This window comes from Pleurodeles waltl, chromosome 7 (assembly GCF_031143425.1).
Source record: "Pleurodeles waltl isolate 20211129_DDA chromosome 7, aPleWal1.hap1.20221129, whole genome shotgun sequence".
NCBI lineage: Eukaryota > Metazoa > Chordata > Amphibia > Caudata > Salamandridae > Pleurodeles > Pleurodeles waltl.
This window is the reverse complement of record NC_090446.1, coordinates 1,318,465,059-1,318,481,345: the sequence shown is the minus strand read 5'-3', so window position 1 is coordinate 1,318,481,345 and position 16,287 is coordinate 1,318,465,059. Positions and strand designations below refer to the sequence as shown.

The following is a 16,287-nucleotide window of genomic DNA, read 5'->3' as shown; positions in this document are numbered from 1 at the left end:
TTCACAGCTGCTCTACAAGATCAAGAAAAGCAGAATTTCACCAGTTCTTCCTCAGGTGTCAGGAGTACACTTTTCTGAAGTGCTTTGCGTCTTCTTCAGGATTAAGATGCAATCTTATTTCCAGGAGTGAATACTTTATAGGAGCTACCCATCATGTTATTGTAGCAGAATTGTGTAATCAAAGCATTGTGCCACAGATATATTGGGTGCTAATTATCATGGACAACCCAAGGGCAGGGTGCAATGTACTCAAAAAGTGGAACATGTATTTTTTAGTTTTACGTGCCCTGGTAGTGAACAACTCTTAAATTTGCTTTTCACTACACCGAGATCTACCTCTCCCTTAGGATAACATTGGAGTTATGTATTACATTCAATGAGCTGTAATTTCCAAATGGGAACAGGTGACTCAGTCATGTTGGTGTCTTTGGAATCATAATGAAAAATTCTAACTCATGGTGAAATATGATTTTAAATAAAAAATTAGAAAATGCCACTTTTAGAAATATGGCATTTTCCTGCTTAGCAATTTGGTGCCTGCAGCCTGTCTCTAGGTCAACATTACTGCATGAAGTTAATAGTTGGGCTTTGTGTATTCCTCCTAGACAGCCAGACACAACAAGAGGAAGCTTAGGTGTGCCTGGATGGACCAACAGTGGTAGAATGGGAGGGGGGAGCAGGGCACAGCCCCGATTACACTTCAATAGGCCGTCCCTTGCCTCCACACAAAGGGCTGAATACCCCCTGTAGTTAGTCCTTAGCCAGGGCAAGGAAGGCAGCCTCTTTGGTAACTACCATAGAACAACACATCATCAGCACAGGCCGTTGCATCTCATGTTGATGGCAACCTTTACCACAATGCTCATCTCTTCATGGCAGCTAATCAGAACTGACACAGTGCCTCAACTATGCGACGAATCCTCGACTCTGGACTTCACATTGAAAACCCTCAGAAACGGGATCCTTGAGGACTACACAGGACCTCGCATAGCAGCCTTGCTGCACCTTGGAATTGATGCAACGCTTTGGCTATGCGATGCATCGTCGACGCTGTTCCTTGCAACGCCCTGCAAACCAGGCTATAAGGTACTTGTTCAGTAGGCCTAACTGGGTCCCTGTAGCTGGCCCAAGCTCCATCGCAGTCAGCCTGAGCTAGTGACTTTGACCCAGTCTGGTGTGACGCCAAGGCCACAGTTGCAGCTTTGTACTTTTTGGCACTATTTTCTAGGGGGTGGGCAGTAAACTCTGTGCCTCCAGTGGAGTTCATGGTGTTTTGGCACTCTGCGCTGTGCTTGGAGTGCAGAGTTCAGCAAAATCTCTGCCCACCACTGCCTGGCAAAGTTTACTGCCTACCCGTTGCTACATGGTGACTTAGAGCACCAGAAAATGATCATTAGTTCTACCAGTCCACTTTACCTGAATACATCTGCTGCCTTTCATTAAGTTCCCGAGTATGGAAGCAAACAGCTGGGGCAGCTGCGAAGCACATGTCGATGACAGCAGCAGTGCAACACTCTCTCCAGAGGCCTGATGCCATTACACCCTGTACCTTAGCTCATGGTGAATTAACAGCTCTGACGACTGCACGCTTGGGTGGAAGAGGTTCAGGTCACAAGGCCCCCACACACTGTAATTGTCAACAGCCAATCCACAAGAACCAGGCAGAACCTTGTCAAGGGAGATCAGCTTACCCAGAGGAGAAGCTGAGCAATGTTTACCTAAGGATGCTGTGAAGCATTACTCTCAAATACTCATTGAGCTGAATGTTAGAAAATTCCCCAAAAAACAGTTTGGGTTAGAACATATTAAATGTTGGAGATGCTGCCTAAGGTTTCTCTAATCCTGCTGAACCAAATTGAAAAAGCAGTTTGATAAATGTTACTATTTCGCAGTCCTAATAGTCATTTAACTTAAATGTCTACTAAAGATCATAGAAATGTTATTGCTGAAACCCTCTGTCTGCTTGGAGTAGAAAAGCTGGTATTACAACATGTCTCTTTTCAGGGTAATTGGTTGAAAGGCGCTCTTGGCCAGCTTTTAGGTGCTGTTTTGGCTGTGAAAAGCAGTGCAGTAGTGCCCACTTTTCCTATAGAGGCACTCCAGTAGTCGGTCACTATTTTGCCTTCAATTTCTGCGTGGTATATTAAGGTTGGTCGATATGTTTAATTTATGTCACCACCAGGAAGATTTGCCTATTTATCTTCCTGTTTCCACAGTAAGCTGCTTCTGTTCTGTTGCTCTGCATAGTGCATATTAACCTGACTAGTGGCTACTGAAGTGAGGTTTCCAGATCAGATTTTTGAATCGGAGTCCTATTATTTTGTCATATTTCGTGTTTTTCAAGTTTTTGTTGTTTTTTCCCTATTTTTTCTGTGTGCACTCTTCTGCTGCTCACATCATTCTCATGCTCAGCGCTGAGGTCATCTCCTGGGTGTTAAACTCTTTGCCCCACCATGCCCACCTTCCACGCAGACTGCCTAGAGGTCCCTCTCCAGGGGCTTCAACCTGCTGGGCACACAAATCGCCAGACAACCCTGGTGGTTCCTGTTGCTGCCCATGGTGTTGTCTGCAGGGCTGGGAGCTGGGTTTTACTTTCTGCCCCAGATGCTATCCAAAGACATCCATGAGCAGTTCACTCCCATCAGGGGGCCCCCACAATTGAGAGGCCTTTTATAATGGACCACTTACCTATCAACAACTCTGAATTCTTCATGGCACAAAGGGTGTACATCGAGGGCTCTTATGCCTCCCTCATTGGGTGGCCATACCCAATAATATCCTGACTACTGCCGCTTTCGAGGAGCTGCTAAGGCTGGACCAGATGGTGAGAGCTCTGTGTGCAACCAGCATGATCTGAAGCGTCGAGCAGCTCTGTGCCTACAGCTAGCACGTCTGCGTGTCCCCAACCCGCTGCTACAAGTGGAAAATGGCAGGGCTACTGCCATTGAGAACCTCACAGTTTAGGGGTAGGTGGATTTTTAATGTAACTCCATGAAGTTCCATGAAGTAGAACTCTGTGAGTTCCATCCACCCACATTAATTTTACTAAAACCTTTAAAGCTGCATATCTTCAGTTCTACTAATTGAATTGTATTTGTTTTGGTCTTGTTGCATTTATTAAAACTACCTCTATGTTTCTAACTTGGTGTGAGACCCTTTTTGTGTGGTGTTTTTCACTGTACTACGGTGTGTTGAAGTTTTGCACAAATACTTTCCACGTTGCCTCTATGTTAAGCCTGACTGCTCTGTGCTAAGCTACCAGTGGGTTGAGCACAGGTTAATTTAGGGTTGGCTTGTGCCTCACTGTTAGAAATGGGGTTTCTGGTTGGCTAGGGTATGCACCTCAGCCAGGCAGAACTTACCCACTCTAGTCAGGGCTAGGGAGTTACACGTCCAAGATAACCCCTGCTCACCCCCTTGGTAGCTTGGCACGAGCAGTCAGGCTTAGCCTGGAGGCAATGTGTAAAGCGTTTGCACAACACACACAACACACGTGACGCAAAATGTACACCACAAAGTAAACACAACGCTGAGCTATGTAATAATAATCTATATTGCACAAAACATAATTAGACCAACATTACACGTGAATAATACCCTGCTAGCTTAGCAGTTGTCAGAATGTTACACAAGTTACTAATACTCTGCAGGGATATGCAGTTGTCACATTAGAACACGTAAGTACTCAGGATTCTGCAACATAAGCAATAGTCAGGAATTATAGTAAAAGATACATGAACAATTCCTAAATACCCATAAAAGGAACATTAGAGAATATTTCACAAGCCATACAAATACCTATCAGCTAGACATGCCCATAAAAAGGAACACTAGCACAAATATGTAGGAACAGTAAACAGGTAGGAAATCTAAACAACCAAAAGTCTGTACTAGGCTCCTAGAGCCTAAATTCCCTAAAGCGTACCTGTTTTCTGGCTGATGAGGCACTTCCAGTGCCTAAAGATGAGCACGGCGGCCCCCGGCGCTCCTGTGCGCAACATGGAGGCCATGCGGTGTCTGTGGCGGAGAGGGGTGGTCTGCAACCTCTCTACCGTGAACGGGCCTCTCCGGGGGCCTCCGTTCTGGGTGGGGGCCGGCCTCGGCCTCCTCACACCCTGTCCGTGGGGTGGGGGCCGGGCGCGGCCCAACAAACAATTCTGGAGCAGAGGCGGGAAGGGACCTCCGTCGAGGTCGCCCTTCCCGATTTCAGCTAAGACCAAAGATGCCCAATAACAGGAGTGTCCCGCTCCTTACGAAGCGACCGGGGAAGGGGGGCGCTCCCCGCGCCTTCCCCGAGTCCTGCCTCAACAAGGAAAGAAAGCTCGGACCCCTCCAGGGGCCCGAGGGAAACACTCGCCCGCACCTGTTGTGGTGCACGAGTGAGGGAAGCTGCTCCCGAGCCGCCAGGAGGCTTCCTGTCGATTGAAGGCGGCTGGTGCCCGGGGGCGCTCCCAGAAGCGGGAGGTGCCTCGGGGGCACCGAGATGAGCACGCTGGCTCCGGTTCCTTTGTTGGGGTGCCCCGGGGGCACTGAGAGGAGCGCGATCTCTGCGCTCCGAGTTAATTAACAAACGCGGCTGCAGCGGTGATCCAGGCTCCAAATAAAGCGCTTTATACAGCGCTAGGACCAAATCTGCAGCCTGGGCTGCAGCAGTGATTTTGGGCTCCAAATAAAGCGCTTTACACAGCGCTAGGTCAAATCTGCAGCCTGGGCTGTGGTGGTGATTTTTCTTTAGCTACAAAAAGAGCGCCCTTTGGAAAACGCTGTGGGCAAAGTTTGTAGAAGGGTTGGCAGGCGTGAGGGGCCACAGCACCCTGCCGCTGGGAGCAACCAAAACAAGAAGGAGCACAGGGCTGGTGGGCCCAGCTACAGGCCAGCACAAGGGGTGCAGATGGTGGCAGTTCCTCCTAGTGACCAGGCAGGTCACAGGTCAGCACAACAGCAGCAGTCCAAGGTGGTTTCCTGGTGAGTACATTCATCAGCGTTCTGTGTCCAGTTTCAAGTTCCAAGAATGTTCAAATTGTGGGGAAAATTCCCCTGTACTTATAGTCAGTGCTTACAGTGTTTTACAATGGTAGGGAGAGGAGGTTACAGCCAGTTACAACTGGTTCTGGGAGTGCCCCCTCTCTCCTTTCAGTACAGGCTCCAAACATCAGTGGGGGGGTTAACAACCCTATTGAGTGAGGCCAGGGCACAGTCTTTACAAATGCAGGTGTGCCCCGCCTCTCCCTTCTCTCAGCCCAGGAAGACTTTACAATATGTAGATGCACCTCTGTGTCACCTCCACCCTCCCTGTGTTCAGGCTGTCTGAGAAGTATGCACAAAGCCCCAACTGTCAGTCTGCCCAGACGTTGATTGGAGACCAGCTGCAAAACACCAAAGTCATAAGCACAGATAAATGCGCACTTTCTAGAAGTGGCATTTCTGTGATAGTAATAAAAAATACACCTACACCAGTAAGCAGCATTTCTTACCACTATCACAACCATACCAAACATGCCTACGCTACCCCTCATAAATCAGACAATACACCTTACACCTAAGGCAGGGCATTTCCAATGCAATCCTATGAGGAGGCAGCACTCACAGCAGTGAGACACCAAGTTAGGCTGTTTGTCACTACCAGGACAGGCCACGCAACATGGCACATGTCCTTCCTTCTACATACATGGCACCCTGCCCAGAGGGCTAGATAGGGCGTACCTTAGGGGTGACTTACATGTAGTAAAAGGGGAGTTCTGGGCCTGGCAAGTAAATTTAGTTGCCAGGTCCCTGTGGCAGGAAACTGCGCACACAGGCTCTGCGCTAGCAGGCCTTAGATAGGTTTGACCAGGCTACTTCAGTGGGTGGCGCAAGCAGCGCTGCAGGCCCACTAGTAGCATTTAATTTACAGGCCCTGGGTATAGGGATACCACTTTACAAGGGACTTGTAGGTAAATTAAATATGCCAATCAGGTATAATCCAATCATACCAAATTTGTAAGAGAGCACATGCACTTTAGCACTGGTTAGCAGTGAGAAAGTGCTCAGAGTCAAAACGTCAGCCAACAAAGGTCAGAAAAAAAAGGAGGCAAAAAGCAAAATGTCTGGGTTATGACCCTGTAAAAGGGCCAGGTCCAACACTCACCATGACAAGAACTGTGGTTGCTGCTTAAGTAGGGTTTCACCACCCCACATCCCCATCCCACCAGTAACCAAGTTTCTTACACCTGTGTTCAGAGGAAGGCTAACTACATGCACGGCAAAAGGCTTGTAACGTGTTTAACTAGCATGTTGACTCTCGGGTCCTTGAAGCAGAGATGGGCAACACTTACAAAAAATAATCTCTGAGGTATTGTTACTACATACCTAATCTCTCTCTCCAAAGAATTAGAATTGGGAGGGGTAGTAAAATGTGGCACAAATGTATTTTGTACAGTCTGCCTAGACCAACATATATTCAAAAGACAGTTTCGTCAATGGAAAGCTACCACAGTAACTGCAGTAAGTAATTTATAGTCATTTATCAATTAACCATTACTGGAGATACATTGTTGTACCTTTCTGCAGCCTTTTACATAGATTATTGTGAAACGCTACTAGCATTCATTGACCCCAATTTTGGCATTCATTAAAAGCCCACACTTGGATACGATCCTTCCTAACAAGGAGAAGACAATGCGTCAAACTAAAACAGCTCACTTCCAAAATCGCCTAATATAACATGAGTCCCAAAGGTCTCGTCTCTTTCACCAATACTAATTGAACACGCACGGACGGTCTCTAACTGAAGTAACATTCACTTTTTTGTCTTAGTTTCCAAATGAATGCCAAAGACACCCAGAATCTAGTTGGCCTTCACAAAAACAGTTTAAAACCCACCTACATCGGCCCTTGCTTAAAACTGGAGAAAACCATCAGCTACTGGCCACTAAACTATAATTGAATTCCTCAGCGAGTTGGCCACTAAACACAAGATCAATAAAGCAATTCCTATAGCTAAACAAAGATAAAGCTGAACTAATACAATTTAGTTTTCAAAGATCCCTCGGACCTTTCTTTGAATCGGCCATCAGATCTGACAACTTCTCATGCTTTTAAAAATAATTTGGGGAACATAATTTACTATGGCCTCTCATTTTCCTCCATGTCCAAGAAATCACCAGAAAGGCATATTTTCTTCTTACAGCATGTACAATATCAAATCCATGCTAGGCTTAGCACAAGGGATCCTTAGCACAGAAGCCCTGGCACTATCTAGATTACTCTACTCATTCATCTTCGCCGTCACTTCGCTGAAACTCCTGACGCCGAAGATTCTGGCTGCACTCAATATCCTGATAAATGTAATAAGAACCACGCCTGACATGAAAAAAATGACATTTAACCAAACTAAAACTTTTCATTACTCAACAAAGCAAGTTAAATTACATTTCCATTATTTGAAAAGCTCCACACTTAGCTCCCCCAAATATTTCATAGCCTGTTAACACTGACATTACATAGGTGACAGAAGACTGTGACAATTTATTTTCTCCACAAAATAGAGAAGTAAAAGACCCGGAACTTAAGAACGTTCCACATTGGGAACCGAACGAAGAAGCTTTCTCCCTCCTGTCTTGCAAATATGCCTCATTCCTCAAAATCTTCACATCCAAGTTGAAAACACAGTTAATTAATAACATTGCTCAGGATGCTTATGGCTTCCTCACTCTATTTGCAGTCATATTCCTTCAAGATTGCGTTTCTTGCTGAGCAGCTACCTTAGCTGTTATGATGTAAACCTCAGTTTTTTCACCTCCTTCACTTCTGTCACCCTCTTAATCTATTGTAACACTCTATCTTCCTATCCTTATTAATCTCGCCTTACTGCACCAGGAAACTAAACTTGTCCGGTATATGTTGTGTATCTTAAATAAATAAATACATGCACGTTCTCAACAACGTGTATGTTTTGCGTCTAAACATTATGTGCCTGGGCCCTGTGGAAAGGAAGGCATGAATTGCAGGTCTTTTATTGAATGGTAGAGAAGGCTTAAGAATCTCAAAAATTGTTTAAGTCTGTCACGTTACCACAACAATTGTGCCATCAGTGCTGCTTGTCAGCCTTTCTGCCATGGGGGTTAAATCCTACACATGGGTGCTGTAAAGTCACACTGTATCCAGCAATCGGCATTTCACATTTATGTCCCTTGTGCATAGTTTGCACAGTATATACCCTGGATTTATCTCAAAGGCAAAACTGCTAGTTGGGTGTTTGCCAATGAGTCATGTCCAGGGGAAAAATGCATGCTGTGAGGTTTTAGCATGTTTTAATTGAGGAGTGTTCCAGAATCCCTGTTATCTAGAGCCATAACGTCATAAAAATGACCATATGTCAAGCAGAGGTAGTGAAAGTTTACAGATGATTCTTTCATAGAATCTTCGTTCCTCCACCGACCCCTATGCATCTTACGAACTGAAGCTCAGCATAGAGTGGTGGCCACCAGCACAAACTGAAAATGTAAAAGGTCCAGAAAGAATAAGGTAACAACGGCCCTATAAAATGGTGCCAGTTTATTGATTATTAAACATGCTTGTTTACAACACCCTGTCTGAAATAGTTGGGGAATCTATGTTTGAAATCCCCACATATCCTCTTCCAGATACTATTCTTAAGCTCTCTGTTGTGTCTTTGTCTCCTATTGCTGGCCAAAGGGACATTCTAATCAGTGCCCTCTGTAACTCAGGGTGACATGGGTCACCCAACTTCCATGCGGCATGAGAGGGATGGTTGTGTATAATAGGGATACCTTTCTCTACGACCTTGAATTATTAGTACCTGTGGCTCTTCTCTCCTTCTCTCTTCTCCTCCAGCCACTTTCTACTACCCAAACGCTTTTCTGCTGTTACCTACAGTTATAATCCTTATCTGGGAAAGCTTGTTATTCCGTCATTAAAAAAACTTGCCTTGTGGCTCCACAACTCAATTTACAGTGCGTCACCTGCTGGGACAGGCAGTGAGTTGGCTTGTCTCAATGTGGACAAGATAACAAAGCCACCATACATACTCCAGATAGATTTAGCAATGGTTACCCGTGCCAGGACACTATTATCAGTCCCTACAGCAATGTGATGCCCTCTGACAGCTGCTGGCACCACATTTCAATCCACTCCATCTCCTGGCTGAAGAGGCAGCAGGCTCCTTTGCACATGGGCAGGCTACCATAGTTGCCTCATGAATCTCAGGAAGGGGTGGCTTGCACAGGGCTCTTTATGCTCCTCAAGATCACAGCAGCAGTGGCCAATATGATCTCCTCCATGGTTATGCGCTTGCAGGGCTGAGGCAGTACCCAGTCCCACAGCGCTTACACAAAAAGCACTCTTTCTCTTTCCGAGGCAGAATAATAACAGCTATAAAAAGAAAGTTATTGTTTTGCGATGCAAAGACCAAATTCCACACATCCTGAATCGTGATTCTAATTAGCAAACAAAGACAATTTCAAACAACGTTTTCGATTAAATCATTAAGTTTACAACAGGAAAAGGAGCATTGATAATAGAAAATATGAATTACTCTAAAAATAAACTTTTTATTAATTTTTCCAGCAACCCTTTACTGCTCTAGTTTACCTACATTCATTTCAGTGGCCAATGCTGTTCACCAGCACCTCCTGGTTTTATCAATTTTGCATCTCATTTGCCCCTACAACACTGGTTTGAGTGAGAAGTCATGTGAGTAAAAAAGGCAGTTAAAAAGGATATAATCCCACTTTCGACTTACCGGTCTTGGGGTATGTTATATTGAAGACGTCATCATCCAATACCTGGAACTCATTTTCTACAAAGCTGAGATAAGTTGAGTTGCTTACTAAGTGATGAATCAAGACGCCTTTGTAGGAAATATATTCATCAGACATGATGCAACTACAGAAAGAGCAAATACAATACAGAAGAAAAATTATGTTGGACTCAATGTATTATTATCTACCACATTGTCAAAATTCATTCCTATAGGAAATATATGGCATGCTTTTTCACAAAGCACAGAATAATAACTAACAAGCATTTGCTATGCAATAGGTCTCACATTTTTTGAGTTGAAACTCATGCCATTGTAAATGCATAACTGGACTTTTTTTGCCACATTAATTGGTCAACCCTGACACATATTTTGGTCCTTTCTGCCACATAATTCCAGTGGCCCTGCATATAACTAAAGGGCTAGTAGGTCTACTGGAATATTTATTTAAACACTGCCCTTAAAACACAAACTACTCCCAGGTGCAAAACATATTTACTTGCCAGTTTGTATAGGCAACATTGCCCGCGGGGCAATGAATAAATAATTGTACTCCAAGAACGCATGCTTACTGGATCACTGTCCCTTTACTGCTGTCTTGGGAGTCGAAGAAAATGCCATTGACTTTTAACACACTTGAGGAGAGCCACCTTGCATGATATTAATGAGCCTTCGTCAGTCTTGAACTGAAATATTAGTTATAAAATATTGACCATTGTACAGCATAATCAAATGCAAGCTATCCTCAAGGTTAGTTTTATAAATACACGCACACATGTCAAGTTTCACAGACTCAAACATGTGTAGTTCATCTAGTCAGGTTTCTGCTTTGTATTCACAGCTTGTATCGCAATATAAAAAAATAAAACTACAAGTCTCATGATGCAAAGCAGAAACAAACTAAATGAGCAAATCATGCATCGAACTAGGGAGCTGGACAACTCTCTGAACACTACTCCAAGGGCTGGTTTCCAGCTTGTATCAAATTATAAAAATAAAACTACAAGTCCCAGAATGAATATGTGTGCTGCAAAGAACGTGTACTAAGCAGATCAGAGTGCATGTAATGTAAAAACATCAAAATAACTCTGGCGATTAATGTTCTTTCTGGAGAGAGAACATCCTTTTGTCTAGTGGAAGCTTGGACTCAAAGTACTGCAGAGGGTTAATGTGCCTTCTGCAAAGAATGTGTGCTAGGCAAATCACAAAGTGCATATAATGTAAAAATGTAAACATAACTCTGGTGATGTATGTTCTTTCTGGAGAGAGAAGGTACTATTGTCTACTGGAAGCTTGGAGCCATCATAAAGTAACGATCAGGGTTAATATGCCTCCTGCAAAAAACATTACTTACTAGATCAGAGCGCGTATAATGTAAAAATGACAAAATAACTCTGGTGATTAATATTCTTTCCGGAGAATGAACTTAATTTTGTCTATAGAAGTTTGGACTCATTATAAGGTAGCGCAGAGGTTAATGTGCCTGCTGCAAAGTGTGTGTGTTAGGCAAATCACAAAATGTAAATAATGTAAAAATGTCAAAATAACCCTGGCGATTTATGTTCTTTCTGGAGAGAGAACGTCCTTTTGTCTAGTTGGCGCTTGGATTCATTTTAAGGTAGTGCAGAGGGTTAATGTGCCTGCTGCAAAGAACATGTACTAGGAAAATTCCAAAGTACCTGTAATATAAAATTGTCAAAATACCTCTGGTGATTTATGCTCTTTCTGGAGAGAGAACATACTTTTGTCTAGTGAAAGCTTGGAGTCATCATAAGGTAGCTCACAGGGTTAATATGCCTGCTGCAAAGAACGTGTACTAAGCAGATCAGAGTGCATATAATGTAAAAATGATACCGCCGATCGAGTTCACGCTGTGAGCACCATGGCAGCCACGGACAGCAGACAAAAGAAAAAAGTAGTTTGCTCACACTTAAGTATATCTGCAATCATGCAAATATCCCTGTAACAGGGTCGGTGTCCAAGGTGGTAACCAATCCGCCCCAAGGCGGGACAAACATAATGCATTTACCAATGACATCAAGCTATTTTTTAAACGCAAGCCCACGAACGAATTAAAGTGATGGACATGAGGTGGGCGTGGTTAAAATCCCACAATACTTACAACAGGTCATAAAAGCTAATACTGAAACCATAAGAAATCAATGGATTTTGATGCACAGGTGAAAGTGCACAGCACTGGCAGTGGTAACAGAAGCCTCATTTTTAGAAATGATTAGAGAGACATAGGGGTTGCCTTACCTCAGTTGTTCCTAACCTGTGGTGTGGGGACCCCTGGTGGGGTTCATAAGGCTCCCTCAGGGGGTCCGCGACTGCTTAGAAAATTAAACAAAATTAATAGATTAACTAAGTGTATATAAATAAAGAAGCATAACGTAAAATTGAAAATGTTAAAACGTCTGTAAACGTAAAGGAAGTTGAAACTGCAGGCTAAAAATTAAATTAATATTTTCAGATTAAATCATGGGAGTAGTGCAAATGCAACAAGAAGAATATAGTATGGAGGATGAATGGGGGCAGTTGAATTTAGAAAAGCTTCTCATTAAATCTTTTATTTATTTTTATTTATTTGTGAATAAAATATAATATTTCACCGTTTGTGTATTTGTTTGATCAATGCATGTTTCTATTTATTTTGTGTTTTGTTTTTTGTTTTAAAAAATACTTAGGCCAGGGTCTCTGATTTCTACTAATGATTAGTAAGGTCCCCCAATTCCAATAATGGCTCACTGAGCGTCCCTGTAAAGATTAAGTGGAGGGTCCACAGAAGTCAAAAGATTAAGAATCACTGCCTTAGCTCATGTCATCAACATGAAAAAAACATACACAGATCATGGCTTTTTTGGTCAGCCCCCATAAAATATTGCTTTGCTTGGGTCAGAGTCCTTCATCCATTGCGTAAATAAAGTGTCAGTGTTAGAAATGGGGACTTTGGTTGACAGTTAGGTTACCCCCTGTCCAAGCAAGGACCATCCCTCTAGTCAGGGTAAGGAGAATCACCCTCAGTTAACCCCCGCTCACCCCGTTGGTAGCTTGGCACGAGCAGGCAGGCTTAACTTTAGAAGCAATGTGTAAAGTATTTCTACCAACACACACACTAACTCAGTGAAAACACTACAAAATGACACAACACAAGTTTAAAAAAATAGGTAATATTTATCTAAACAAAACAAGACCAAAACGACAAAAATCCAACATACACAAGTCAAGTTATGATTTTTTAAAGAACAAGAGTCTTAAATCCTTTAGAAAACAGTGAGAACACTGTTAGTGTGAAAAAGTACCTGGGTTGCATCAAAATAACACCGCACGGGTGAGTGTGCGTCGGAAAAGGCCAGCGATGCGTCGATTTCTCACTCGCAAACAAGACAGTGTGTCGCTCCTCCTCCGGTCGGGTCGGTGTGTGTCGTTATTCCTCTCCGCAAGAGAGTGATGTGTCGATCCAGACAGGCAACTTGGGTCCAGACAGCCTTTGCGTTGATTTTCCACACCCAGCGATGCTGCGTCGAAATCCAGTCGCACGGTGTCAAGACACTGCACTGCGTGGAGCTTGCGTCATTAACAGCAGCTGCTGCGGGTGTTGTGCATCATTACCCCAGCCACGTTTTGTCAATCTCCCAGCCATAATGCAGGTGGAGTGTCAATTTTAGCCGCAAGGCCGGTGCCACGTGGTTTTTCAACCGCAAAGCGGGTGGTGCGTCGAAGGTTTCCCCGCACTGCAGTCTTTGCATGCATTTCTGTCCTTTTCCACCAGCTACACCTTTCAAGGACTCAGAGACAGGTTAGGGCACCACTTGGCAGGCAGAACTCTCAGCAGAGAGCCCAAGTGCTGGCAGAGAGAAGTCTTTGCCGTCCCTGAGACTTCAACAACAGGAGGCAAGCTCAGTTTCAAGACCTTGGAGATTCTTCACTAGTGGAAAGTCACACAAAAGTCAGTCTATGTCCTCTCTCAGGTAGAGGCAGCTACTGCAGGCCAACCCAGCAAAGCACACTCCCAGGCAAAGGGGCAGTACTCCTCCCCCAGCTTCTCTCCTTGGTAGAGGTTCCTCTTGATTTCAGAAGTAATCTAATTTACAGGGGTTTGGATGCTCTTCCGATACCCATTTCTGCCTTTGAAGTAGGCCTACTTCAAAGGAAAGTATCTCTTATTTGTGAGATCCTGCCTTGCCCAGGCCAGGCCCCAGACACACACCAGGGGATAGGAGAGTGCATTGTGTGAGGGCAGGCACAGCCCTTTCAGGTGTAAGGGACCACTCCTCACCTCCCCCCTAGCACAGATGGCTCATCAGGATATGCAGGCTACACCCCAGCTCCCGTTGTGTCACTGTCTAGAGAGAGGTGCAAACAGCCCAACCGTCAAACTGACCCAGGCAGGGAATTCACAAACAGGAAGAGTCACAGAATGGTTAAAGTAAGAAAATGCCTACTTTCTAAAAGCGGCATTCTCAAACACACAATCTCAAAACCAACTTTACTAAAAGATGTATTTTGAAATTGTGAGTTCAGAGACCTCAAACTCCACATGTCTATCTGCTCCCAAAGGGAATCTATGCTTTAATCATTTTTAAAGGCAGCCCCCATGTTAACCTATCAGGGAGATAGATCTTGCAACAGTGAAAACCGAATTTGGCAGTATTTCACGGTCAGGACATATAAAGTGCATTAGTATATGTCCTACCTTAAGCATACACTGCACCCTGCCCACCTTAAGGGTGTCTTACATATAAGAAAAGTGAAGGTTAAGGCCTGGCAAGTGGGTTCACTTGCCAAGTCGAATTGGCAGTTTAAAACCGCACACACAGACACTGCTGTGGCAGGTCTGAGCCATGTTTACATGGCTACTAAAGTGGGTGGCACTACCAGTGCTGCAAGCCCACTAGTAGCATTTGATTTAAAGGCCCTGGGCACCTCCAGTGCACTGTACTGGGGACTTACTAGTAAATTAAAGATGCCTATCATGGAAAACCAATCAACAATACAATTTACACAGAGAGCATATGCACTTTAGTACTGGTTAGCAGTGGTAAAGTGTTCAGAGTTCAAAAGCCAACAAAAACAAGTCAGAAAAAAATAGGAGGCAGGAGACAAAAAGATTGGAGATGACCCTGCATAATGAAAAAAGTCCAACAGTTTAGATCAGCCCAGATGGAATGTTTATTCTCACTATCGACCTACTGGATATTAATGGCAATAGTCTGCCTGGACAGTACATCCATTGAAGTACACGGATGGTCAAGTGTTCATGCATTGCAATAGAGGTGCACTGTTGTAATGGTTGCTTGGGACAGTGGGCAGTTTTTACATTTGTTTAGCTGTTCAGCATTTGACAAGTGTACACCACCCATTTGAGCTGGCCCATGCTCATCTACTGCACCAAAAAACAGTGCTCTTAGGGAGGTGATCTTATCTAATGCTACTCTGCAGCAGCAGCTAGACTTGGCCTGTCCAGGTTTGCTGCGACCAGAAAAAGGTTAAAAAAGGACAACCAGAATGCTCAATGATGATAGCGTGTCCAGTCTTTATAAATTACTTATACTTGGACACGCCGGAGGTTGGTGAACCTTTTAACCGAGTTGGGTTCTCCTCATCCAAGAATAGTCGGATCACTCAAATCAATCATCAATAACCATTTATAATCAATAACCAATAATCAATTAATAATCAATCAACAGTTTAGTAGAACAGAAAATCAGTAATTAGACTCACCATGACCTTTCAGTCATGAATAACCACACCAGGTCATTAAAAGTTAATGAGTTTATTTCCCTATATTAACAAAGCTAGCACAATATAAGTAAGTCTCAAAATCAAATGATATATGTATATGAACATTACTAGCTGTCCATAGCGACAGAAGAAACGCAATCTACGCAAAATCTGGATTATAATACACTCGGTTATAGCAAAGCAAATCACTAATATAAGCAATTGAATTTGACTAATTGCATACATCGGTCAGCATAACAAGATTTCAATTCAGCATGGTGCATCAGATGAATACCTCGACTAGCCTCTAATTAGCATTGGCATGTGGGGCTTCATGCAAAATGAATTTAGTTAACACAACTTTAGAAAACTTCTAGCTTGGGCCCTATCAAAATAAGCAGTTGGTACCTAAGAAGGAAAAGACAATGCATAATACAATTATCCTTTCATATTTACCAAATACAATCAGCATTCAAGGAAAAGTCTTCGTCCTTCAGATTAGTCATTTCTACTGGAAAAATACAACCTTAAAGTAAAACTGTGTCTTTGTTAATACAAGTGAAAACCACGCAGTTAAATTTGAGACCAGGCAAACTAGGCCAAAGCCTCTGCTAAATTTAAGCTAAGCATAAAACAGTTTCAACAAGAAAATCATAGAATACATTTGCAATTATGACGGATTAGTACATTTGTCGATTCTTCATGATTAATTAAGCTCGTTTATAATAATGGCGAACTACCTCGTGGGCACATTTTCCCACATACATTTTTTTTCTTTGCTAAAATCACACTACCTTATACGA

The 16,287-nt window shown here is 43.5% G+C and overlaps 1 protein-coding gene across 7 annotated transcripts in view; it reads right to left on the bottom strand.

Moving 5' to 3' along the window:
- The window catches only part of LOC138246241 (sulfotransferase 2B1-like), a 610,220-nt gene that overhangs the window by 195,462 nt on the left and 398,471 nt on the right, over window positions 1–16,287 (bottom strand). For 5 of the 7 annotated variants that reach the window (XM_069200649.1, XM_069200648.1, XM_069200652.1 and 2 more), the window contains one exon: window positions 9,743–9,885. In XM_069200649.1, the coding sequence (XP_069056750.1) occupies window positions 9,743–9,878 (136 nt within the window). In that variant the 5' untranslated portion in view covers window positions 9,879–9,885. Of the gene's footprint in view, window positions 1–9,742; window positions 9,886–12,019; window positions 12,094–16,287 lie in introns of all 7 variants that reach the window. The other 2 variants (XM_069200651.1, XM_069200647.1) reach the window with 2 other exon arrangements.